At 55.1% G+C, this 26,517-nt stretch overlaps 1 protein-coding gene across 2 annotated transcripts in view; it reads right to left on the bottom strand.

Moving 5' to 3' along the window:
• The window catches only part of LOC144935468 (voltage-dependent calcium channel gamma-2 subunit-like), a 44,152-nt gene extending 18,475 nt beyond the window's left edge, over positions 1–25,677 (bottom strand). Inside the window, exons 1-2 of one of the 2 annotated variants that reach the window (XM_078862147.1) lie at positions 24,630–25,677; positions 8,704–8,980 (exon numbers count right to left, since the gene is read on the bottom strand). In XM_078862147.1, coding sequence (XP_078718273.1) covers positions 8,704–8,980; positions 24,630–24,749 — 397 coding nt within the window. In that variant the 5' untranslated portion in view covers positions 24,750–25,677. Of the gene's footprint in view, positions 1–8,703; positions 8,981–17,947; positions 18,039–24,629 lie in introns of those variants that run through there. The other variant, XM_078862157.1, reaches the window with a different exon arrangement.
• Between the last annotated feature and the right edge of the window lie 840 nt (positions 25,678–26,517).

The following is a 26,517-nucleotide window of genomic DNA, read 5'->3' as shown; positions in this document are numbered from 1 at the left end:
GTATAGGAGATCTCTATAGGGATCTTCTATTGGGGGTCTCTATTGGGGGGTCTTTATAGTGGATCGGTATAGGGGATCTCTGTAGGGGGTCTCGATAGGGGATTATAAGGTGGATCTATATAATGCAAAATTAGTCTCAATATGATTTTTCTGTAGGGGATCTCTATCGCGTGCTAAGGAATTGCTAAAGGGGAGCTCTGTAGCATGATGCTGACCGGTATATCTACGTGGTCTCTATCCGGGATCTCTATAGGTGCTCACGATAGTCCGATAGGGGTTCTCTATGGGGGATGGGGCCCCTCTGGCAGGATCGGGGTCTCTGTAGGGGATACCCCTGCCGCGTTCAGTTTCATTTATTAGGCACAGCCCTGTGAGCCATGAGGCTCTTGACTCGGGTGCAAACGCAACAAACAAAACGTGAACAAAGAACATCTTCGTTGACTGCACGGCGCGGGCCGCCTCTCCCCCCGTTCACTCGGCACGGTGCTGAGCGGCCAGGCTGCTGAAGCTGCTGCTGCTGCCAGGAGACGCTGCTGCTGCTGCTGCCACTGCTGCCACTGCTGCTGCTGCCACTGCGTCTGGACACGGGGCAATGACATCACCGCTGCCGGCGCTGGTGCATGCAGCTGGAGCCTGGCCAGCGAGAGGCCGCGGTGCTCTGAGATTCATCGCGGGCAGTGGGGGCTGGGGCCAGCTTGAGCAGCGCTCCCGGCGAGGGGGCTGGAGGTTGGGGTGGATGGGGGAGGCGCGGGAGGGGGGCAGGATGTGAGTGGGAGAGGGGCCTGGGAGGGAGCCGTGGGATGCTCAAGGGATGAGAGGCTGTCTCTGAAAGCCATGTTTGTGTCCCCTATATGTTCCGCCTTAGGCAACCGCCACATGCAAGCCACTCACACCCACCCCTTCATCACCGCCCAACCTTCATCGCCCACCCACACCCACCGCCTCATCGCCTAACCACCCCTCATCGCCCACCCACCCCTCATCGCCCACCCACACCCACCGCCCCATCGCCCACCCACAGCCCCACCCCTCACCGCCCATCCACATCCACCCCGCATCGCCCACCCACCCCTCATCGCCCACCCACACCCACAGCCCCATCGCCCACCCACACCCACCCCTCACCGCCCATCCACATCCACCCCGCATCGCCCACCCACCGCCTCATCGCCCACCCACCCCTCATCGCCCACCCACAGCCCCATCGCCCACCCACCCCTCATCGCCGCCTGCCCTGCTCGCGCGCACTGAGTCGCGTGTGACCAATGGGAGGAGTGGGGGCGGGGGAGATTGTGGGGTGGGGGGGGGGACGATTGAGCCATACTTCATCACGGTGCTTCAGTGCGAGAGGGTGAAGCCTTCGGGGCGGGGCGGGGGGTACAGAGATTGTGTCGGCACTGGCCACTGATGTCCACGGCGCAGGCCTGGCCACGCGCCCCACATCCCCGCCGATTTGGGGCGATGCGAGCGGTGGCATGGAGAGTGCACGCGCGGCCTCGCCGTCGCGGACCAGCGAGAGCGTAGGAGTAGAGTACAACAGAGAGACTTTTGTCAAGTTTTTAATTCCACCGCGAAAACTTCGATCCGCTGAATGTTGTGCTCTCTGAGACGACGGGGAGATATCTGCAGCCGAGCTCCGCGATAGTGGACATTCCCTTCCACGGTTCATCAGGGATTCTAAGTCTGTTCCATTTTTTGTTTAAAATCGCGTCTGAAATCTCGCCCGCTTTTACAACACACTCTCGCCGGAACTTATTAAGTTTCACGTCAAAGCGCTTTGAGACCTTGTGTGAATTGCGATACAGAAAACTGTGTTTCTTAATTATCATTATTATTATTATTATTATTTCGTATTCGTCCTTCGTACGGCTGACGGTAGACGCAGATAAATTTGACATTCAGGTGGTCAAGCCGTGGCGGAGTGGTGTATCATCGCTGTGATGTCTCCATCGCATTTGCTCATCGGGGCTTTGCGTCGTCACAGAAGTTGTACGGTCTCTTCCGGATGACCAAGGTCGCACACAGAAGAGTAATTTTTGTTAATTGCCCATTTGTGTATCTGGTATTATATATAATAACTAACGAAGTCCCGCAGCAGCAGCCGACACGTCAAGCTCTTTGTGCGCGGTGCTCAGCCCATCCGAGCACCATCCAGGCTCAACTCCTGCTTAGCATCCGGGATCTGAAGACAATGTGCGGCCGTAGGCAGCACGTTGCGTGGCATGATGTGTACAGGGAAAATAAGTTGGCGGCTCGCACGATTTAATCGGGACGAGGCCACAGCGCAAAATTGCGCTCGCCGATCACAATGCACGGGATGGCGCAGTAACAACCAACGTCCTCTTCGCTCATTCGCCACCGACAGCATTTCAGAGCTGCATTGCGATGTGGGCTCCTGCTGATGCCGTTCACTGGCTCGCCAAGGCAGCCTCGACACGGACGCGTGGACGCAGCGTGTCGCCCGCGAGTCGCGCGGTCGAGGGCCTCGCCTCTCAGAAACGCAGCGTAAAAAAAAGGCCACGGTGAAATCTAGATTTGATGCTTTCGTGACTGCACGGATTCATACTCTTAGGTTATTTCGGCCAAGTCACGTAGGTAGAAGGAATACTAATAAAATAATAATAATAAATGAAAATAACTAAATTAAATCACGACGTTTTATATAAAGCACGTGTCTTGCATAGCTCTCGATTTAAAGCTTTCGTGACTGCAGGGATTCATCTTCTTGGTTCTTTCGGTAAAGTCACGTGGAAGGGACGCTGTCTCCCCGACAGACCTGGTCTTCACCTGAGGACGGCTGCTTGCGTTGTGGCCGAAACGTCGTGAGAATTATTTTGTAATGTTTTATTTGTATTATTTCCCTTCTACGGGACTTTACCGAAAGAACCAAGAAGTTGAATAGCTCTCTTCACACGCTACAGTAATTTTACTGGAGCAGTTACACCTGATGACGGAGGCTTGTGTTGCTTCTGAAACGTCGTGATTTAATTTAGTTATTTTCATTCATTATTATTATTTAATTTTATTATTATTATTATTTTACCTACGTGACTTTACCGAAAGAACCTAAGAGTATGAAGCCACGGTGACGTTAATTTTTGTTCGTGGGTTTGGTTGCGAAAGTGTAAATGCGCATCGCACACCCACATCCACCGACGCAGCCAGTTAGTAAGGTGTGTTGTGTGAAAGGTACGTGCCAATTTGTCACGTGTGTTGAACCTCTTTCGCTCCGTATGTAGCCAAACCGTGCCAATCGGAGGTGCGGGGGAAGGACAACAAACGAAACACAAAAAGCAGTTCTAACAAAAATCGTTTTCAATCTAAGAAATGAGGTTTCAATCTAAAATGAGTTTTCAATCTGACTGCAGCGCCACCGGTTGTGTGTTAGAAAGCAAACCCACAACATTTCCAGTTTGAGGTTTCGCTGGTGATTACAACCAGCATCATCAGGCGTTTTGCCGGAAGTATGTCGGGTGGAGGTGGATGCACGACACATTTACACTTACGCGACCTCACCCAACATTTGATCGTGAATAATTGGTCGCGAAAGCGCCGTGCGTAAAATTTACACAAATAGCCACCGAGGGTCCTGTTGTCTAAGTTGAGGTCTGGACTGATTCATCGTATCTATAGCTGTGTCCACTCTGCACACACTGTAGGTCACAACGCCACCACCCTCTCGCTCTCTCTGTGTGCTTCTTCCCCTCGCACTCTGCTCGGCTTTGGGATTTTCGCTCTCCCCATCATCGTCTCTTGCCGGAAGCGCTTACAAAATCATAGTCGAGAAACGTGTTAAACACTCGCATCGATTACAACTTTGATCGCGCTGTTTGTGACTGGCCGCTTGACGTTTTGGGTCGTTTGGCAAACCCTGTGCTCGGCAACTGTTTGAGAGAAAGAAAAACAAACGTCCCCATCGACGTCTCCTATCAGAGGCGAGCTGGCGATGCTTCTCCTTTCACACACATCTGTCTCTACACACAAACAAATACTGTCCAAGTATTATTTTATTGAGAATAGGTTTTCCACTTTTTTCTGGCGGCAAAACAGGTGTTAAGATGTTTAAACACCAAACTGAAACCTTTTAGAAGGAATCATGTCTGCATTAACCACAATACTAGTGGTCAGAATGCAAACAAAAAACATATTCCGATAATATATGCATTAATATATAAATGTTGCAGTCTTTTTAAATACGTGGTCAACCAGGTTAGTGTCTAATTTGTCGTTGGCCGACTGGTTTTGCATCACGTGATGTTTCTAAGGTCTGTTGAGTTCTCGTCTCCCATCTTCTTGTTGTATTTGCCTCCGTGCAGTTTGCCGTTCTCTGTGTGCTCTGTGCGTGATGTCCCCCTGTGTGTTCCCTCGCTATGTGTTTTACCCATTTCCACCAGATGACGATCGCTTGTGTTGCGTTCGAAACGTCGTGATTTATTTTAATTTAATTTAGTAACATTTTATTTTATTTCTACATACGTGACTTTACCGAAAAAAACCAACGAGTATAATATATGCTTTGTCTTTGAAACTGAATTGTCCACATCAGAGTCTCGTCTCAAACTGTACGCCTTTTGGCGTCCTCTGGTCTAACACCATGATGTATTATTATATTTACAACACCATTCGGCTCCCTCGGAAAACCATATCTCACATTTATATTTCATTGTCCAGTCATTGGTGACCGGGCTGACCTCAACAGGAAAAAACAAAACGAGACGGATAAAAACCCAATTCTTGAATGGAATCGCGGCCCTGGGTTTGCCGATGAATGTTGAACTTCTTTCACACCGCACGTTAGCCAACCGCGCTAATCGGAGGTGCGGGGGGAAGGACAAGAAACTAAACACACGCAAAAAAACTCTATTCCAAAGAATGTAGTCTGTCAATCTAGATTAGGATTTAAACGTCCGTAGCCCCAGCGGCTTCCTGTTGCCCGATGGAAGAGCGTTCCAGACGGCCGCAGAAGCGCATCTGAAAGCGCGCGATGCAGTGGCCACCGTCTTTGTTCGATTGTGAGCGAGGATGATGGGAGCTCGCGTGTTGAGGATCACCGCACCGCTCCGGGCATGCGTTCGCGCTCCGAGCAGTGAGCCCGGGCTCCCGAGTTTGAATCCCTGCCATGGCCATAGCAACGTCAGTCGCGGGTAATATCTGAACCGTTCCAGCTCTCCCCCCATCACACCCACGCATCGCTTCACCAGTTCACAATGACCAGCATTGTGAGTTATGATCAAAGACAAAGACCCCCCCCCCCCCCCCGTATAGCCTTAAACAAACTGTTGGGGCAAGTGCTGTGATTGAGCACTTGTGAAGGCCGGAACGGCACACCGAGGTGGTTGAGTGGTCAACACCACGCCTAGCCGCCTTTGTCTCCCCACTGGCGATGTTTACGCACATTGCAGCGGGTACTAATTTAATCGCTCACAAGAGAGCTGCCAAATCAGACGAGCGAGGCAGGCGACTGCGCCCGCAGATACATCCCGAGATTAAACATCTCGCGAAATTCGAAAGAGTTTTTCGTTTGTTCGAAAAAAAAAACACCCATACGCACTCGCGTTTAAAATTATACACCGGTGTCATCTCGACACGAGACATCGATCACGTGCGGTGTGCCCCGAGGGCGAAATGTCGCAAGGGTTTTGCAAGTGGACGACATCTCTGGCTTCGGATTGGAGTCACCCAGCGCCCATCCCCAATGCCCCCGCTTCCAGCCATAGTCAGGGACGCTCCTCCATACAGGGAAGCTCCTCCATAGACAGGGACGCTCCTCCCGGGGGGGGGGGGGAAGGGATCATTTTGGCATCCAGCCACCTCACATCGCCCATCTCGTTGCCTTATTTTATCCTCGTGATAACTGCGGAAACCACACTGACAAGTGTTATTGTGATTTATACAGCTGTACCTCCGATCAGAGGCGTAATAAGGTGCAATGATATATAGGTTATCATGGAAAATCAGGACATTGTACTCTCGGACACAGGATCCCAAAGTAAAGTCATCAAGGCCCATCACGTTGCTACGTCTTTCCGCGGTTACCGATACAAATTACAATCAGAAGCTGAAAATGTATGATTTATACGGCAGGAGGAATCCGATGAGCTATAAAGTTCTTTTTTTTCTCACAGATGTCCAGTAGGAGAGTCAGTCCCCGCCCGATGATTGTGAATTTTATAGATAGAGCCGGTTAAAATGTAGATTAAAATCTCGGTGTGTCCGTGTGTACACGTCTTCCAAGTGTGTGTGTGTCGTGTCACACGTGTGTGTACACCTCTTCCACGTGTATGCACACGTACTCCACGCGTGTGTGTAGTGTCACACGTGTGTGTACACGTGTTCCACGTGTGTGTGTGTAGTGTCACACGTGTGTGTACACGTGTTCCACGTGTGTGTGTAGTGCCACACGTGTGTGTACACGTGTTCCACGTGTGTGTGTAGTGTCACACGTGTGTGTACACGTGTTCCACGTGTGTGTGTGTAGTGTCACACGTGTGTGTACACGTGTTCCACGTGTGTGTGTAGTGCCACACGTGTGTGTACACGTGTTCCACGTGTGTGTGTAGTGTCACACGTGTGTGTACACGTGTTCCACGTGTGAGTGTGTAGTGTCATACGTGTATACACGCGTTCCACGTGTACGTGGTGTTAGCGAGTAGCACCGCGGCCGACCGCCTTTGTCTGGCAGGGATCACTTAAAGTGGCCACGCCGAGCCGAGTGAGCCGGCGGATCCAAGTGACATCGATAGCACGAAGCCCGGGGTCAGCCTGGCTAGCACAAGGTCACGGGGTCAGCCTGGCTAGCACGAGGTCACGGGGTCAGCCTGGCTAGCACGAGGTCACGGGGTCAGCCTGGCTAGCACGAGGTCACGGGGTCAGCTCTGATAGCACGAGGTCACGGGGTCAGCCTGGCTAGCACGAGGTCATGGGGTCAGCTCTGATAGCACGAGGTCACGGGGGCAGCCTGGCTAGCATAAGGTCACGGGGTCAGCCTGGCTAGGACGAGGCCACGGGTCAGCTCTGATAGCACGAGGTCACGGGGTCAGCCTGGCTAACACGAGGTCACGGGGTCAGCTCTGATAGCACGAGGTCACGGGGTCAGCCAGGCTAGGACGAGGTCACGGGGTCAGCTCTGATAGCACGAGGTCACGGGGTCAGCCAGGCTAGGACGAGGTCACAGGGTCAGCTCTGATAGCACGAGGTCACGGGGTCAGCCAGGCTAACACGAGGTCACGGGGTCAGCTCTGATAGCACGAGGTCACGGGGTCAGCCAGGCTAGGACGAGGTCACGGGGTCAGCTCTGATAGCACGAGCAAGAGCCACGGTAATCGTCGGCACCGCGCCAAGGCAGACATCGGGGGTCCCCCCACGCCGCCAAGTCGCGAAAATGTATCGTTTGAGAATTTCATATTTGGCCAATAAAGGCGAGCGATGTGATAACCAACTTATTGAAGAAAATAAATATAATAGCTATCACACAATCACGTTACTCATCGTTATTGCCCCGGGCAGAGACATTGGCACCACCCAGTGTTTGCAGAGTAGATTGAGACTCGTTGTCTATGATATTAGTCACAGCACTTTCCAGTTCGCCTCCACGTTATTGTGATGACCGTACGTATCCCTGGCATTTTTTTTTGCAGATAACTATAAATATATCCGTTAAATCGTGAAGTATTTTGGAGTCTTGTTCTCCCTTGCAAGAGAGATCAGACTGTTTGGTGATGCTGCAGCTGCTGCGTTGGATGTGGTGCACAGGCGCAATCAACAACACACGCTCAACACATCCCTCAATAATATATATATAACAGGATACGGTTCGGGAAATGGCCCATCTTCATATCACTTTTATGCACATCACATAATATGTATGCGCCATTGCCCTAGTGCTGTTGACGAGTGAATTGAGTTTTCTAGCAACAGAGACGATCAATCTGTTTCAACGGGTTAGGGCCTGTGGTTTAATCTCACGGCTAAGCATGGCCACATGGCTACTATAACTGATGTTACAACGTACAACAGCGGACCCTGCAGACACCATTTTAGCAAGAGGAGATCTTTGGTTAAAGAATAATTAAAAAAAATATGCAAATATACAAACTACCAGAATACCAACGCAACTGCCAGGGCTCACAACCAAAGCGAATCTCCATGAACACTAACCCAGTTAAACGATTAGCGCTGTAGTATTATACTAACACACACACACACAGATAAAACAACACACACGTAATACATTCGTCAGTAACACTGTGGCCTTAATAGGAAAGTATAGAATGACGTAAATAAGCAGGTGAATTGTGCCTCTACACCAATCCGTCTCTCTACGTAAAGAAGGGATTTCTCAGACAACCCATCAGCCGCACTGCATTCTGGGGAGCGCGTAATATCACCTGCATTGATTCCAGACAAGCAAAATCTGGACCCGCTTTGACAAACAGCAGCTCATCAGCAACAGCGTCAGGCTTTGCTCGAATTGAATGCTGGTGAGTCGCAGGCAAGGGCCCCTTTCTTTGACGATGAGTGCTAGTTCAACGCGATATGTTGTCCTTAGCGTCGCCAAATTTGCACTCTAACTTCGACGGCAGTACAATGGCCATTGCCACGCACCTGGTTAAGTGTCAGGCCAGAAGCAAGGGTCAGAGGCTCATTGCACAGGTAAGACGGAGTTTGCCAGGGTGTAAAAGGGTGTTCAGGGACGAGACGCACCTTCCATGCAGCACACGCGCCAGAGGCCCGAGTGGGTGAGCACCTCCTCGTTGCGCTTCACCGTCTCGTTGTCGGTGTTGGTGCGGTCCCGGCACACGCCGCGCGAATACAGCCAGAAGTCGGTGCCCACCGAGATGGCCATGAGCGTGAAGGCGGCGAAAGCGCCGGAGAGCGTGAGGACGCTCTGCACGCCACGATCCCTCAGCCGCATCATGGAGAGCATGGCGAGGAGGCGACGCGCCCCCGGCATACGGCTCCTTCGGCACGGGGCTGGTGGCTGATGGTGGGGGGGCGGTCGGAGAGGGGGGAGCGGGTTGGGGGGGGGAGAGGGGGAGCGGGTTGGGGGGGAGGAAGAACGTGGAGCGATTTGATATGTATAAAAGCCGAGCCGATTTCTAAAGGAGATTTGTGCATAGCAATTTGTAGGGAGCGAGGTTTTGTGTGCGTGTGTGTGGGTGTAGTTTGTACACAAAAAAAGAGAGAGAGATTTGTACGCAGCCGCGTGCACAGAGCGGTTTGTGCGGAGTGATTTCTACACGAGTGTTTTGTACAGGAGATGTCCACGTAGCATTCATCGCGGTTAATATTTAAACGAAAACTTTCACGGGGAGAGAATTTGTAAAAACCAGAAATCAGTATTTGCACGACGTAATTCGTCCACTGCAATTTACACGCAGAGATTTTCCACCGAGCGATTTCTCCACATCCATATACAGCGCACACACACACACGAGGCGACATCGTCACAGTCGCTTGTATGCACAGTCGAGGTTCGTTGACCGACAAATTCACGTCGCTCCAGCCGGTCAAGGGCCCCGCTGTCTGAGCCGGCGCCAGCGCCTGCTCCCCCTGATCGTGGTGCGCTGTTTGGCGCGTCTCCGCGAGCGTCCAGAAGCCACTGACCATCGCTGCGGCGTCGCTCTTCAACCAATGCCACCGTGCTCCCCGCATTTGCGTGGGCGAGACTGCGAGCGATTTGGAATTGACGCGTGCACGCGCGCCTCGCATCGCATCGGCGCGCACAAAACAAAGACCACGATCCCCCCACCCACCCCCCCACCCTCAGTATAGCCTTAACAGACTGTTTTGTCAAATGCTGTTAGCGAGCACCTATGAAGGCCGACACGGCACACGAGGGGGTGGGTGGCCAACACCACGCCCGGCCGCCTTTGTATACCCAGTGGCTATGTTTACACACCGCAACCAAGTACTCGTTTTAGGCTGAATCGACCTAGGGGAGGCTCAGGACCGGTTCTGACAATCGTCGCTGGTGTTGGCCGTGAGCGGGAATCGAACTCGGGACGCCGGGTTTGTAGTGCAGCGCGCTAATCGCTCACACACACACTCGCTCACACACACACTCGCTCACACACACACTCGCTCACACACACACTCACTCACACAACAACAACAACAACAACAACCGCCATTCGCCACTAAGTGGCGGTGACGTCACCATGACGCTTGTGCCAGGCCATGTGCACCTTGAGGCCACGTGAAGTGTCGAACGCCCGCTGGCAGGAGGTCACGGGGCAGACCCATGTGCCACGGGTCGACTGACCGAGATGACCGAGATGACTGGCTGATGCACCACCTGTGCCCCCTACTGTACCAACTTGCTGTGCTTTAGCCACCCGGCGCTCCGCTCGTTGTTGTGAGCGTCGCTCCTCCGCCCTCCGTTGTTGTTGGAGGGCGACTGCCTCCAACTGCCCAGTAGCGTCCTTCACGAGCCTCCTCCACTGAGGCCGATCTTGACACCGCTGGTACCAGTCATCGGCAAGTCCACTCAGCTCCACGTCCTCCTGTACCACATCACTCCATCTCTTCTCTAGCCCGTGCCGCGCCCGTTTAGCCCCCTCGATCCGGCCGAACAAAAGCTGTTTAGGCATGCGGTGGCTGGGCATGCGGGCTACATGACCCAGCCAACGCAGCCTTGCCTGCCGGAGGAGCTCACTGATGGGACTTTGCCCAGATCTTTCAAGGACTTGACTCACTCACACACACACTCACTCACACACACTCACTCGCTCACACACACACTCACTCACACACACACTCGCTCACATACACTCGCTCACACGCACACACACTCACTCACACACACTCACTCGCTCACACACACTCGCTCACACACACTCGCTCACACACACAGGGGTCAGGGGGCGAACCAGACGGGCCGAGCTCTCTGGCTCGTGGGTGCGTGAGAGCCGGTTTCCGAAGAGCGTTGGTCTCTCATATCTACGCCTGCACCCAAACATTCCCGGATCTGAACTATTATTGAACTATTTTATATTTGACCAGGTAAGGCCCACTGAGCTATGTAACTCTTTTGCATTAGCGACCTGGCTACAAGTGATAGCTCAACGAAGTGGCTTATCACGTGGAAATGTATAGCAGCCAAAGACTACAGACGAATGTTTTTCAATGTTGAGGGCAAAACCGGAGGACCCGGAGAAAAAATCCACGCGACCACGGGTAGAGAGACACGCAGACTCCAAATATACAGCAGCCGTCAAGGTCGGGATGGAAACCATGACCTCCTGTATACCAGGCGAGGTAGTTAACATCTCGCCACCGTGGCACACACACACACACAAAGGGGTCAGGGAGCAAACCATACGGGCCTAGATCTCTGGCTACGCGCGTGCGTGTATAAGATAATGTTTACTAGGAGCGTTGGTCTCTGATCCCTCCGCCTGCATCCAAGATTTCCCGGATCTGACGTCGCGTCCCAACGCTACGTGACCCCGCGTGTCGCATCAACCACGTGGCAATCAGTTGTGAATCGCGCGTGGCGCACTCCTCTGTCAATCTGCCGCTTTGGATGGAAGGGTTGGTGGAGCACGTTGAATTGTTTTGCGAAAGCTCGCAGACCTCGCTGCAAAGTGGGTTGCCCAAAGAGGAGAAATGTAAGGGACAGCAAAGTGTGGTTCTTGAATCTTATTCTTAGGGTTTTTCGGTAAAGTCACCAGGTAGGTAAAACATTAAAATTAATCAAAGTAAAATAAAATAAAATCACGACGTTTCGGAGGCAACACAAGCCTCCGTCTTCAGGTGGAACCGTCACAGCCACGACAGCTGTATCAAGTAAATGTAAATGAGAGATTGATACAGCTGTCGTGGCTGTGACGGTTCCACCTGAAGACGGAGGCTTGTGTTGCCTCCGAAACGTCGTGATTTTTATTTTATTTTACTTTTATTAATTTTAATGTTCTACCTACGTGACTTCACCGAAAAAACCTAAGAATATGAATCCTTGCAGTCACGAAAGCTTCAAATCTAGAATTAAGTTCTTGAATCTGTCTAAGCGGACGTGTTCTTGTCATCTCCTCGCAAGGGGGAGAGGGGGGGGGAGAGTTTCTCCGGGAATTCCGATTTCCTCCCGTCCACAAAGCCAGAAAGCTGCTGGGTGAGAAGGGACTCGGTCAAACATCCAAAGGTAGAGCAGGACCCTCCTCAAGGAGAGTCTTGAGACTCGGTGTGGTTTTCCTGGATAAAAAAACCGACGTTATCCTTGCAGTCCATTGGGAGTTGGTCATTTCCCGAGGGGAGGCTAAAACTAAACTCATTTTATTTTTGACCAGGTAAGGCCCACTGAGCCATGTAGCTCTTTTTCATACACGACCTGGCCACAAATGATAGCTCAACGAAATCTTTTACCACGTGGAAATTTATAGCAGCCAGACACTCTAAACCAGTGGTTCTTAACCTTTACTGCAGCCTTCCACACCCTTGGTTATCAATCGTAAAAAAAGTTATAATGTTAATACATACCTAGGGTTTGATGTAACAAATGAGCTGCACTTACGTGCCCGTGCATAATTTGTCTTTCGCTGATTTAACTTCTAAAAAAATCTGGATATATCTCGCACCCCCACAAGGGGCATCTCGCCCCCCGAGGTGGTGGTGCGTGCACCCCAGGTTAAGAATCACCGCTCGGAACGCACGTGGAGTCTAATTGTGGAGGGAAATATCGGAGGACCCGGAGAAAAATCAACGCGACCACGGGGAGAGAGACACGCAAACTCCAAATATAAAAAAAGTTGATTTGGAGGAATTACTCTTTGGTTCTTTCGGAAAAGTCACGTAGAAAGAAAAATAAATTTAATAATAGCATACGACGTTTCGATTGCAACACACGCAATCATCATCAGGTACAAATGAAAGTGAAAACAAACCTAGTAAAGTTATAAATATAATGCAATACAACACAGAGAGTCGGCTAACATAAGGCAACACCCTACCTGGTTGATTATGTTCTTACAAAGATTTCCAAATTTGAGAGAGAGACAAAACACAGACACGGAGACACATAGACAGACACATAAGCAGAGAGAGATAACACAGAGACACACAGAGAGACACACACGTAGGCACACAGAGAAACAACGCCTCTGTGTCGAGGCCTTAAATAGAGAGAGAGAGGGGGGCAGAGAGAGGGGGGGGGGTAGATAAATTAGCATGTCAATGAGAGATTTGGAGCTTTCGCGACTGCAGGAAATACGAGAGCGACAACACGAGGACACACACAGAGAGAAAGAGAGAAAACACACTTAATCAAACAAACTTAGTACAATTTGGAAATGTATTGCAATGCAACACAGAGAGTCGGTCAACACACTATTAACGCATAGCCTGGTTGATTACGTTCTTCCAAAGATTATAAATTAGAAGTTAAGTGTGAAATTTCGAGAGAGAGACAAGAGACAGACACGGAAACACAAAGACAGACACACAAGCAGAGAGAGACAACAAATATACCGCAGGCGTCAGGGTCGGGATCGAACCCACGACCTCCTGTATACCAGGCGAGGTAGTTAACATCTGGCCCAATGAACCTCTTATTTAAAAGCCACTCTCACGTGCCAACCGCAGGACAGGTGTCTGATGCTGGAATATTGGTTATCTCTCTCTCGGAGACCCCGCTCGTCTGAGCCTTAGAACCACTCGCACAGAGTCACGGCGTCGTTTACATTCCGTGCCCCCGTCTCCAGCAAGAAAACAACAAATATGCCAGCGTCGCCTCTCCGCGTCGCTAATCGCCCGTCAATACCGGCGCGCGCAACGCCCGCGACCCCGTGAAAATCAGAGGAGGGACGCAACCGGTTGCGCCGCCACGCAACCGTTCGCGCCGCCACGCAACCGGTCGCGCCGCCACGCAACCGGTCGCGCCTCCACGCAACCGGTCGCGCCTCCACGCAACCGTTCGAGCCGCCACGCAACCGTTCGCGCCGCCACGCAACCGGTTGCGCCGCCACGCAACCGGTCGCGCCTCCACGCAACCGGTCGCGCCTCCACGCAACCGTTCGAGCCGCCACGCAACCGGTTGCGCCGCCACGCAACCGGTCGCGCCTCCACGCAACCGTTCGCGCCGCCACGCAACCGGTTGCGCCGCCACGCAACCGGTCGCGCCTCCACGCAACCGGTCGCGCCTCCACGCAACCGTTCGAGCCGCCACGCGCTAATATGGACCTGCCCGCCATCTCCACCTCCACTCCCCCGGACAGGCAGCCCCCCCCCTACCCGCCACCTCCTCCTCCGCCGCCCTTTCGGTGAACGCCGCCTGAAGCCAATGGCCACGGCCACCGCTGGCAGCTGTGCGAGCGGCGCGCTGCGGGACATTAATGAGAGAGGGCTCGTGTCGCTGCCACGGCTGAGGTCATTTATTTCGCAACCTCACCCGCTCGGAGGAGGGGCGGGGTGTGCGGGGAGGTGGGGGGGGTTGGTGGGAGAGGTTCAGGCCCCCTCCGCGCGGGGGGGACACGAGACCCCCCGTCAGTCACGGCTCCCTGGTAGTGATTTAGCGGGTCGTAGAGCCCAGCCGCTCGCAATTAAATGGAACCGGTTGTCAACATACTGGCTCCAAGGCGGTGCCGGCACCACCACCATCACCACCATCGGCACCAACACCAACACCACCACCACCGGCACCACTACCACCAGTGCCACCTGCACCAACACCACCACCACTACCATCGGCACCACCACCACCACCGGCACCGCCAACACCACCACCGGCACCACCACCACTGGCACTAACACCAACACCACCACCATCGGCACCACCACCAACACAACCACCACCACCACCACCACCAACTCCACCACCACCACCGGCACCGCCAACACCACCACCGGCACCACCACCACCTGCACCAACACCACCACCACTGGCACTAACACCAACACCACCACCATCGGCACCACCACCAACACAACCACCACCACCACCACCAACTCCACCAACACCACCACCGGCACGTCCACTATCGGCACCACCACCAATTCCACCACCACCACCGGTACCACCACTAACTCCACCAACACCACCACCGGCACGTCCACTATCGGTACCACCACCAACACCACCACCACCGGTACCACCACTAACTCCACCAACACCACCACCGGCACGTCCACTATCGGTACCACCGCTGTTGCGCCCCGCGCTCGCTCGCTGATGCAGGTGCGTGCGGGGAATTCGAGACGGGGCCGCGCGCGTGCACACGCACACGTATCACGCGCGCGCATCAAACGCGGCATTTAAATGAAAGCGGTAAAAATATATATCCAACAATCCCCTTCAAAGCCGGAGCTCTAATCGCCTGTGCGGCCGCCATTCCTCCCAGCACCGCGGATTTCACGCGGTTCTCTGAGTTTCAGCTGTAAAAAAGAACACACAAACACACACACACAAACACACACACAGAATCAACGTTTTTGGGTTTAGATCGCGTTATTTATAAATGTGTCGTAACCCTCCACCACCCGACACGGCCAATCAGAAAAAGAGTGGCGAATTGCCCGATGATGCTGGATGCAATTACCAGCGAAACGTCGTACTCAAATTGTAAATGTTGTGGTTTCACGCTTCAACACACCGGTGGGATAAAGCAGTGAACTATTTGTCTTTTGTCAACGTGACACTTTTTTACTGATTTGCCGTGTCGGGTGGTGGTGGAGGGTTACGACACATTTATAAATAACGCGATCTAAACCCAAAAACGTTGATTTTGAACACACAAACAAACACACACACACAAGCACACACACAAACACACACGACAGCCGCCCTCATTCTGAGCCACAGCCTTTAATTGCGGACAAGCCCGTAACGAGACGTCTGAGCCACGATCAGCCTCAACCGCGAGAGAGCCTCGCTGATGAGAATGAGTCGGGGCCGTTGTTATAGTCTCGCTGAGCCGCGCGCTTTTCGTGAGCCCACTCTAAGCCACGCGTACGCCGAGCCACCTGGTCTGCGTGAGCCGCGCTGAGCCACATCGAGCCACATCGAGCCGCTCGCTGTGTTAAAGCCGCGTGAGTCGCGTCGCGTCGATAGCCGCCGCTGACTTTAGCATTCACAGCTCGTAGCGGCCGGGCCACGCGAGTCCGCTACCCTTTGCGCATTTTAAGTGAATCGACACTCACGCGGATGCAAAGACAAAGATCCCCCGTGTGGCCTGCACAAGTGCGGTTTGACAATTAAATGGAGGCCGGGACGGTGCACGAGGCGGTGGGTGGCCAGCAACTCACCCAGCCGCCTTTGTCTCCCAAGTGGCGATGTTTACACACCGCACCAGGTACTCATTTGAGGCTGAGTCGACCTGGGGGAGGCCCAGGACCGGTTCAGATAATCGTCACCGGTGTTGGCCGCGAGCGGGAATCGAACTCGGGTCGCGAGGTTCGTAGCGCAGCGCGCTAACCGCTACGCTGCCACGCACACACATACACGCACGTTCCCACACACGCACAGATATCTACAGTCAAACATACTCACAGACACACGCACACACAACGTTTCCACCTCCACACACACATATATTCATATACACAAAGACAAAATTCTTCCGCATAGCCTGAACAGACTTTTGAATAGCACACGAAGGGTCTAAACCATGTCTTTGTATCCCGAGTGGCGATGTTTAAACACCGCACCAGCTCCTCATTTGAGACTGAGTCGACCTAGGGGAGGCCCAGGGCCCGTTGCGATAACCGTCACTCGGGTCGCCGGGTTCATAGCGCAGCGCGCTAACCGCTACACAACCGCTCCCCACACAAAGACACGAACACACAAGAGACAAATATCCACCACGTCGCGTTCATGCTGCCGAGACAAGTTCTGTTCGCGAGATCCTGTTAAAGTCACACACACACACTAACAAAGATCCACCGTATAGCCTTAACATACTGTAGGGGCAAGCGCTGTTAGCGAGCACCTATAACGGCCGGTACAGCACACGAGGGGGTGGGTGGCCAGCACCACACCCGTACCGCCTTTGTCTCCCTAGTAGCGATGTTTACACACCGCACAAGGTACTTATTTGAGGCTGAGTCGACCTAGGGGAGGCCCAGGACCGGTGCAGATGATCGTCACCGGTGTTGGCCGTGAGCGGGAATCGAACCCGGGTCGCCGGGTGCATAGAGCGCAGCGCGCTGACCGCTACACTACCGCTCCCCACACACACAACAACAACGGCCATTCGCCACTAAGTGGCGGTGACGTCACCACGACGCTTGTGCCAGGCTAGGTGCACGTTGAGGCCACGTGAAGTGTCGAACGCCCGCTGGCAGGAGGTCACGGGGCAGACCCAGGTGCCACGAGTCAATTGACTGAGATGACTGGCTGATGTACCACCTGTGCCCCCTACTGTGCCACACACACGTACATACACACAAAGACAAAGATCCCCATATAGCCTGGAACAGACTGTTGGGGCAAGTGCTGTTAGCGAGCACCTATGAAGGCCGGAACGGCACACGAGGGGGTGGGTGGCCAGCACCACGCCAGACCGCCTTTGTCTCCCTAGTGGCAATGTTTACACACCGCACCAGGTACTCATTTGAGGCTGAGTCGATCTAGGGGAGGCCCGGGACCGGTTCAGATAATCGTCACTGGTGTGGCCGTGAGCGGGAATCGAACCTGTGTCGCCGGATTCATAGCGCAGCGCGCTAACCGCTACACTATCGCTCCCCACATACATACACACACGTGCACACACACACACGTGCACACACACACACGTGCACACACACACACACGTGCACACACACACACGTGCACACACACACACGAACATACGAACACACACACGAATACACACACACGAACACCACACACGTGCACACACATACATATACACACACACGTGCACACACATACACACACACACGTGCACACACATACATATACACACACACGTGCACACATCCGCGCGCGCGCGCATCAGGAACGCTCGCCGCTCACCGTTCAGGAGCGGGGTGCGCTTTGACGGCGCCTGTTCAGCCTCTCCCCCTCGTCGTCCCGTCCGCCTCGTCCATCGCCGCCTCGCGCGGGGCCGCGACGCGCGCCCCACGACTCCGCGAGTCCCCGCTCAGCAGCGCCGCTCGTAAAACTCGCCTCGGTCAGCCGCGGGGCGGCAGAGACCGCGGCGGAGTCGAGTTTGGTGCGCGCGGTGCTGACGGTGCTGACGGTGCTGACGGTGCTGGCGGTGGGTGCTGCGAGCCCAGCGAACGAGAGCGAGCGAGCCACGCCGGAGCAAACGAGCTGCTGTGGCAGCCACTCAACGAGACCCTCCTCCGAGGCGTTGACGATCGCCAACGATTCACGTCGGTAGCAGCAGCAGGAGCAGGAGCAGAGGCGCCCGCGACTAAAGCGACTCCCGTTACCGCGGACGGAAGGACGACGACGAGGAAGAGGAGGCGGTGGAGGCGAGTGGACAAGAGGAGGAACAGAAGCCCAGGAGCTCCAGGTGCCGCTCACCGGTTCCGTGGAGCTGTGCTCGCTCGAGTCGAAGAGCAGGAGGATGATGTCGGGCAGGGGTCGCGCTCACATGAGCCTCACCGGCTCGGGGAAGGAACGCGAGGCGCGCGTCTCGAGGCGGTGACGGAGGCGGCGTCAGCAGCGCGCTCCGACGCGCCGCTGCCATTTGACGGTGGCCGTGAACCCGCGAGGAACTGCGCCGTGGGTTTGCGGCTCGCGCTCCGGGCAGACATAAGAGCGCCACTGATTGTTCCCCTGCCGTGTCTCCCGGCCCCAAACGGGCTTCGGGACGTTCTTCTCCTCCTCCTCCTCCTCGGCGAGGGATCGTTCCGCTCGGCAGACAGAGGAGGATTCGCACTCTCACCCGGCGCCGCGTTCTCTCGCACCCGCCACCGACAGCTGACGGCCGAGGTCGGAGCCCCTTCGCGTGAGCATTATTTGTTTATTTATTCCAGTGGGGAGAGTCGAGATGAACCAGACGCCGAGACACACCCCCCCCCACCAACCATGCGCTTGAAGCAATGGTAGAGTCCGCGGATCGCTTTGTTCCAGAGATGGTCGCGTCACGTGAGCCGAGACGGTCCATTACGTCGGGCTCGGGGGGGGAGGGAGGTGTGGGGGGGGCGGTGGAGTGGGGGGTGAGGGCGATGCGGAGGGACGTGCAGGAATTTGCGAATCGATTTGCTCGCTTCAATTCGTGACCCAACTTCGTAACGGGAGCCGCCGCGTTGAATATTTACGACGCACTGAACGAATTCCACGCACCGGCCACGTGTACCTACAACGAGGTCCTCGCCGCCGCGGAGCCGTTATCGGATTGTTGGGCTAAGTGCCGTGTGTTGGAGCGAGTACGGCGCACGGGGGCGAGGTAGTGTGGCCAGCACCACGCCCGACAGCCTTTGTCTCCCCAGCACTCGTTTTTTTTATACACCGCACCAGGCAATCATTTGAGGCTGTGTCGAACTACGGGAGGCTTAGGACCGGTTCAGCTATTCATCACTTTAGTGCGCGAACCGCTGCGCCACCGCTCCCCGGTGGTTGAACACACACACGTGGCGATCAGCAGAAGGGCGCGCAGCACAAACCAATGTTGTACTCTACTTCTATATTTCTATGCCCCCCCACGATCGAGCAACCTGCCCGACCCGCACACGTGTGCACCACACACGCACACGTCTAGCACGTCACACATGTGCACCACACACACGTGTATCACGTCACACGTGTGGACCACACACACACACGTGTATCACGTCACACGTGTGCCCCACACACGTACACGTGTATCATGTTACACGTGTGCACCGCACCAAAGATGAAGATCCCCCGACAGCCTTGAACAGATCGTTGGGGCAAGTGCTGTTAGCCAGCACGGCACACGAGGTGGGTAACCAACACCAAGCCCGGCTGCCTTTGTCTTCCCAGTGTTGATGTGCACACATCAGGTACTCGTTTTAAGGATGAGGCGACCTAGGAGAGGCACAGGACCGGCTCAAGTATTCGCCACTCATATTGGTCGTGAGCGGGAATTGATACTCTTAGTTTTTTTTCCAGTAAAGTCACGTAGGTAAAAATTAAATAAATAATAATAGATAAATAATACAAATAATATAAAAATAAATTGACCTACGTGACTTTACCGAAAAAAAACCCTAAGAGTATGAATCATTGCAGTCACGAAAGCTTAAAATCTTGAATTAAGCGGGAATTGAATTTGATTAAGGCCGCGTTTCACAGCGCAGTGCGCTAACCACTTCGCCACCGCTCCGCACGATCTCCGTAACACAAAGGCAAAGATCGCCCGTATAGTCTTAACAGACTGTTGGGACAAGTGCTGTTAGCGAACAACTGTGAAGGCCGCCACGGCACACGAGGGGGTGGATGGCCCACACCACGCCCGGCCGCCTTTGTCTCCCTAGTGGCGATGTTTACTTATTTGAGGCTAAATCGACCTAGGAGAGGCCCGGACCAGTTCACAATAACAGTCAATGGTGTTGGCCGTGAGCGGGAATAGAACTCGTGTCCTTGGGTTCATAGCGCGGCGTGCTAACCGCTACACCGCCGCTCCCCACGCACCCCAACCACACACACTCACCCACAGTCACCCACACTCACCCACACACACCCACATACACTCACCCCACACTCACCCCACACACACCCACATTCACCCACACTCACCCACACTCACCCCTAGACACAACCGCACTCACACACACACCCACCCACACTCACCCACACTCACCCCCCACACACACACACTAACCCTACACACCCCCACGCACACCCCACCCACACACACCCACACACACCCGCACTCACCCCACACACACACAACAACAACAACCGCCATTCGCCACTAAGTGGCGGTGACGTCACCACGACGCTTGTGCCAGGCCACACACACACACCCACAGTCACCCACACACCCCCACACTCACCTACACTCACCCACAGTCACTCCCACTCACACTCACCCCACACACACCCACACTCACCCACACTCACACACACAGTCACCCACACTCACCCACCCACACTCACCTTACACACACCCACACACACCCACACACCCACAGTCACCCGCACTCACCCACACTCACCCACCCACACTCACCCACCCACGACTCACCCTACACACACCCACCCACACTCACCCCACCCACGCTCATATACACACACCCACACTCACCCCACACACACCCACACTCACCCACACTCACCCCACACACACCCACACTCACCCACACTCACCCACCCACACTCACCCACACTCACCCCACACACACCCCCACCCACACTCACCCACACTCACCCACAGTCACCCACCCAACACGCACGTGTGTCAATGTTGCGCGTGTGCGCGCGCATCGCGTAAATCCGGGGACGATGTCTGAGAGATCGCAGCCAAACGAATTTGTGCGAGACGAGCGAGGAGGGGCGCGCGCGCGCGGCTCTTATTAATTGCCTCCGCGGCGATATGAAATCATGGACACGTCAGAGCGCCGCGTTGGCGCCGTGGGTGGCGTGTGCTTAGGGAAGATGAGGATGGATCTGTTTATAGCCAGCTCGAGGCTCGCGCAATGCGCAGCCAGAGAAGAAGCGCGCGGCGACGGAGGAACGGACGAGGCAAAGTGGCCAGAGGATCCGTAGGGAAGAGGCGTGCTGCCCCACCCCCCCGTCCCACTCGACCCCACCCCCCCGTCCCACTCGACCCCACCCCCCAGCGACGACGGTGGATGATGATGTTAACGGGCCACAATCAGAGGACATCACGCGCACCTCGCGGATTTGCACAAATGCACACACGGTAGTAATGCACACAACGGAGACCCACTCACTGGGTCTCGCTCGCTCGCTCGCTCAGACACGCAGGACAAAGATCCCCGCCGTCGGGTCTTTAACAGGCTGTCGGGACAGGCGGTGGATCGCGGGCACCTCGTGAAGGTTCGCACGCGGCTCACTTGGTGGGTGGGTGCTCAGTTCGACACCCGGCCGCCTTTGGCTCTCCAAATGGCGATGCTTACACGCCGCACCAGGTATCAATTTGAGGCGGAGTCGACCTAGAGGAGTCCCAGGACGGGTTCAGATATTCGCCACTGTTATTAGTCGTGAGCGGGACTCGAACTACCGTCGCCGGGTTTGTGGCAATACGTAAATAAAAACACGCATTGTGCGTAGACACCCAGCCCCACCATGATCCCATCCCTCCCTCCCTCCATCTCTCCCTCCCTTCGTCCATTTCTTCCTCCCCTTTCCATCGCTTTCCTGCCTATCCTGGCATCTCCCTCCACCCCTCCCTCCCTCCCTCCCTCTCCACCCTCCCCCCCTCCCCTCCCCCGCACTGTCGCTGCGCGCTGCGCTCATCCTGACAGCCCATTATCGGGGCTCGCGGCGATCACGTCGAGTGCCACGGCCCCCCCCCTCTCCCCCGCCCCACGCCCACCCAGCCCCCCCCCCTACCTAACCCTTCGCGTCCCCCGACTCGCCTCGAGGGGCATTGTGAGCGACGTCCGCGTGCGGTGGTTGACGGGGGAAGGAATCCGCGCGAGTGTCGTGCGGCGGCTCCACCGCTCCGTCCCTAGCCGCTAACGGGGCCCTCCACCTCGTTGCACAACCGCCACCCCCCCCCCCCCCCAGCGCCCTCACTCCTCTCCCTGAATGTAAATGACGCGGAGAAGTTGGGAGGGAGGGAGGGAAGGAGGGGGGCTGAGGAGTGGGGGCAGTGAGGAGGAGGGCGAGGCGAAGGTGTGGGGGGGGGGCAAGGTCATTCGCGCAGCTCACAGAGCCTCGCTCGCGCTGAACGACTCCGTGGGATTCTGCTCCGCACCTCCGTCTGGTGCCGACTCGGGTCCGGGAGGCCTTCATCCAGCAGTGGATGGACCGTGGCTGATGACGACGTCGACGATGATAACGATGAGCTCCCCGCACCGAGACGCACGTGAAGGCGATCCTCCGATTGATTTATTGGCGTCCCGCGTTTAACCGGCCGAGCAGCGAGAGTCACGTTAACGATCATTTTCCAGGAGGGGTCTGTCTCGGCCGCAGTGCTCTAGGTTGCATCATTGCCTTTTACAATTTGCAGCCGCGAACCTCTCAGCACACAGCGGTCTCGCGTTGCGCTGTGGCGTCACGGGGTCATTAGTGTTTGCCGTCTCCCCCACTCGCCCTCCAACTCACCCTCTCCCCTATACCCACCCCCACCGAATAAGGGACACGCTCCGCACGCAGACCCCCGCACGCCCCATCAACCCCACGCACGCGGCCGTGCGCGCGCGTCGCGCTCATTAGAGGTCGTCGTGGTCGAGCGGCGGTAGCTGCGCTGCACGTGGCTGCCTGTCGCCATCGAGGCAGCCGCAGAGGTTTGGTGGATCGCCGCACTAAATGTTGTGGAACTCCCCTTTGCCGTTGGGTAGGCGTAGAGGAGCGGCCGTACCTTGGCTCGCCACGAACGTGCAACGCAGAGAAAATTGCTGACTCCTCTCGATCTGCACTACCTCTATGGGATAGAGTGTTGCCCGCCCCCCCCCCTCTCGCAGGCGCGGGTTTTATCCTGGTGCTCCGGTGACCTCCTCCCCCCCACGTGTATTACCACTCGTTAATTGGGCTGAAAACATATTTAACACTACATAGAAGACCGCAGAGCTTGGCAATTGATGGTGTTGCCGGCTCACCGCGTGGCTCCTGCTACCCTCCCCGCTCGTCTGTGCTTCCACATCGCGCCTCTGAGTCGCCCTCTCTCTTTCTCTCTCTCTGTGAGAGAGCGAGAGAAAGAGCGAATGCTGTCGGGCAGGGCGACGTTTAGCTCCACGTGGTGGGATTTTTTTTTAAAATCCTGAACATCCATTTTTTTCACATTTCCCGCCGACAAAGATGCTTCCAGCACGTGGGGCGCGAAACGTCGGACATCTTGCTGAGGAACACGCTAAACTCATCAAGGAGCATAGACCACCACGCAAACTCCGGTCATCATCGCAGCAGCGGCTTTTGGCTGGCCATCGAACAAAGACAAAGGTCAACGCATCGCGCGGCGCTTTCAGATGCGCTTCTGCGGCCGTCTGGAACGCTCTCCCCTTCCGATAGTAGGAAACCACTGGAACGATGCACTTTTAAATCATCATCTAGATTGAAAACTAATTTGTTTTGAATTGCTTTTTTGTGTTTAGTTTGCTGTCCTTCACCCGCATCTCCGACAAGCACGGCTGTCTACGTGCGGTGCCAAATAAGTTCAATATACAGACATAAATTTCGATTTAAAGCTTTCGTGACTGCAGGGATTCATCTTCTTGATTCTTTCGGTAAAGTCACGTAGAATGGAAATAATAATAAAATAATAAAAAAAATAATAAAACATAATAAAATAATAAAACATAATTATTTTTTTATGTTTTATTTTTTTTATTTTATTATTTCCATTCTACGTGACTGTACCGAAAGAACCAAGAAGATATACAGACATACACACGCGGTATCACCCAGAAGCACGTCGCCGAGTCAATTTGTCACCGAATATTTGCAGGGTCACCGGTAAGGCTGTGCCCGTTAACAGTGAGTCACGCTCACAGCAAGAGGTGCATACTCGATGTGGTGTGCCGGGCAGACCCGGATGAAAGTAAACCCTGAGTACGGGGCGTAGACGGCTGCCGTGGTGCGATGATAAACTCACTGGACTTGCATTCCTGAGGTCACCGGTTCGGTTCGATCTCTCGGCGCGGCAGTCGAAAGGGTGGAAATCGTTGATAAAATCCCGTCGCTCCTGCCCGCCCAGCAGGGTAGACTGGTGCATCGCAGTTCGTCAACCAGCAGGTGGTAGGGTAAAGCGTGGGTAACTCCCACCTCTTCCGACGCGCGTGGCCAACGAGGAGCGGGGACAGCGGTGATGTTCAGTGAAGCCCCCCTTTGGCGGAGGCACCTTCTGCCTTGACGAGGCGTGAGCAGCGCGATTTGCAGGGCTGCGCCTTTAACCTCTCAGCTTGCACGGCGCGGCCACTGGCGGCGTGGATGACGGGAGGGCGGCTCGCGAGTGTGAAAGTCGCTGTCAACGGCGCCAAGGGTCGAACTGCGTCGGAGAGAAATCGCCGATAAATGATTTTGCGCGACTGAAAATGCCGAGCTCGTCTCGCTCTCTCACTCTCTGTCTCTCTCCTCCTCCCCTTTACTTATTAATTTATGGAGCTTACGGACAATATATTTCTCCCCCCCGCCCCTACGGGCTCCGCATATTTAAAAGACGGGGACTCTGAGGGTAATCGCTGCGTTGGCTCTCGGCCAAATTCCAAATCTCGGGAAAGGAGGGAATCATCGCGCATTAGTCCGCCGTTGCGCACACTTTGTCAAGCCGGGGTTTGCACGTAGCCCTGTTCGTTTATACAAACGGGCCGATAACTCAAGCGACCGGGAGTTGAGTCTCATTGGTGAGCGTGACACCCCCCCCCCCCGGGCACTTTACAGGAAGGAGGGTCCGATGATTGAATCGTCGAGTATCGCCTTTGACCAATAGGCCCCGCCGTGTGGCGGGCGACGCGCTGGCGATGACGCGCGCGCAGACGCCGTCTCTCTCCATCGCCAGCCCAGCAATGCGGGAACACCGCCCGGGCGCCGTGGGGCGAGAACGCGTCTCGACATCGCGCGGCGAGACTCCGTGTGGGCTACGAGGCGGGCGCGGCAGCCTGAGGCTTTGTCAAGAGCCCGCTTAGAGACACTAACGAGCAGTCAGCCCCCCCCCCCCCACCAGACCACGCTCCCCGCTGACCCCCTCCTGACCTTAATGACCACGGTTTGACCCCTGCGGTCGCTCGTCCCACGTGGTGACACGAGGTAAGGCTCGCTGAGCTCTGTAGCTCTCTTTTTTGGAAGCGACCTGGCAATGCAAATTTGAAGTGGATTATCGCGTGGAAATTCATAGCGGGCTAATGCTCCGAACGCACGTTGATTCTAAATGTGGAGGGACCCCGAGAAAAATCCACGCGACCACGGGGAGGAGAGGGACGCGCACTCCAAATATACTGTAGGCGTCAGGGTCGGGATCGATCCCACGACCTCCTGTACACCAGGCGAGGTAGTTAACATCTCGCTACCGTGGCGCCTCAATGAGATCCGGCTCTCTCCCTCCCTTACCCCCTCCCTCCATTCCTCCCTCCCCCCTCCCTTCCCCCCCTCCCTTCTCCCCCTCCCTTCCCCCCCTCCCTTCCTCCCTTCCCCCCCTCCCTTCCTCCCTCCCTCAAACTCGGTTCGACGCATTCATAGCGCAGGGCTCTAACTGCGACGCCACCGCGTCCACCGCATATGGAGTAAAATAAATAACATGACAATTCTATCGTAAGCCACGAGGACAATCGCATCACGTACAATCGAAGCGGGCATTTACGGGATTCGATGTTTGTGCGTTTTACAATTGTAGCAGCTGTTGCCAACGCAACGAAATGAGTTTTATTGGGGGGGAGGGGGAGAGGCGGGGGCGGCGGGGGGAGGGGAGGTGCGAAGGGGGGGTTTGGCTCAATTATAGGGGGTGGGGGGGCGAACGTTTTTGGGCCCATCTTTCCCGCCCCCCGCCC

Source organism: Lampetra fluviatilis, chromosome 1, assembly GCF_964198595.1.
Source record: "Lampetra fluviatilis chromosome 1, kcLamFluv1.1, whole genome shotgun sequence".
NCBI classification, from domain to species: domain Eukaryota; kingdom Metazoa; phylum Chordata; class Hyperoartia; order Petromyzontiformes; family Petromyzontidae; genus Lampetra; species Lampetra fluviatilis.
The sequence above is the reverse complement of the archived record's forward strand: the minus strand, read 5'-3'. Positions and strand labels throughout refer to the sequence as shown.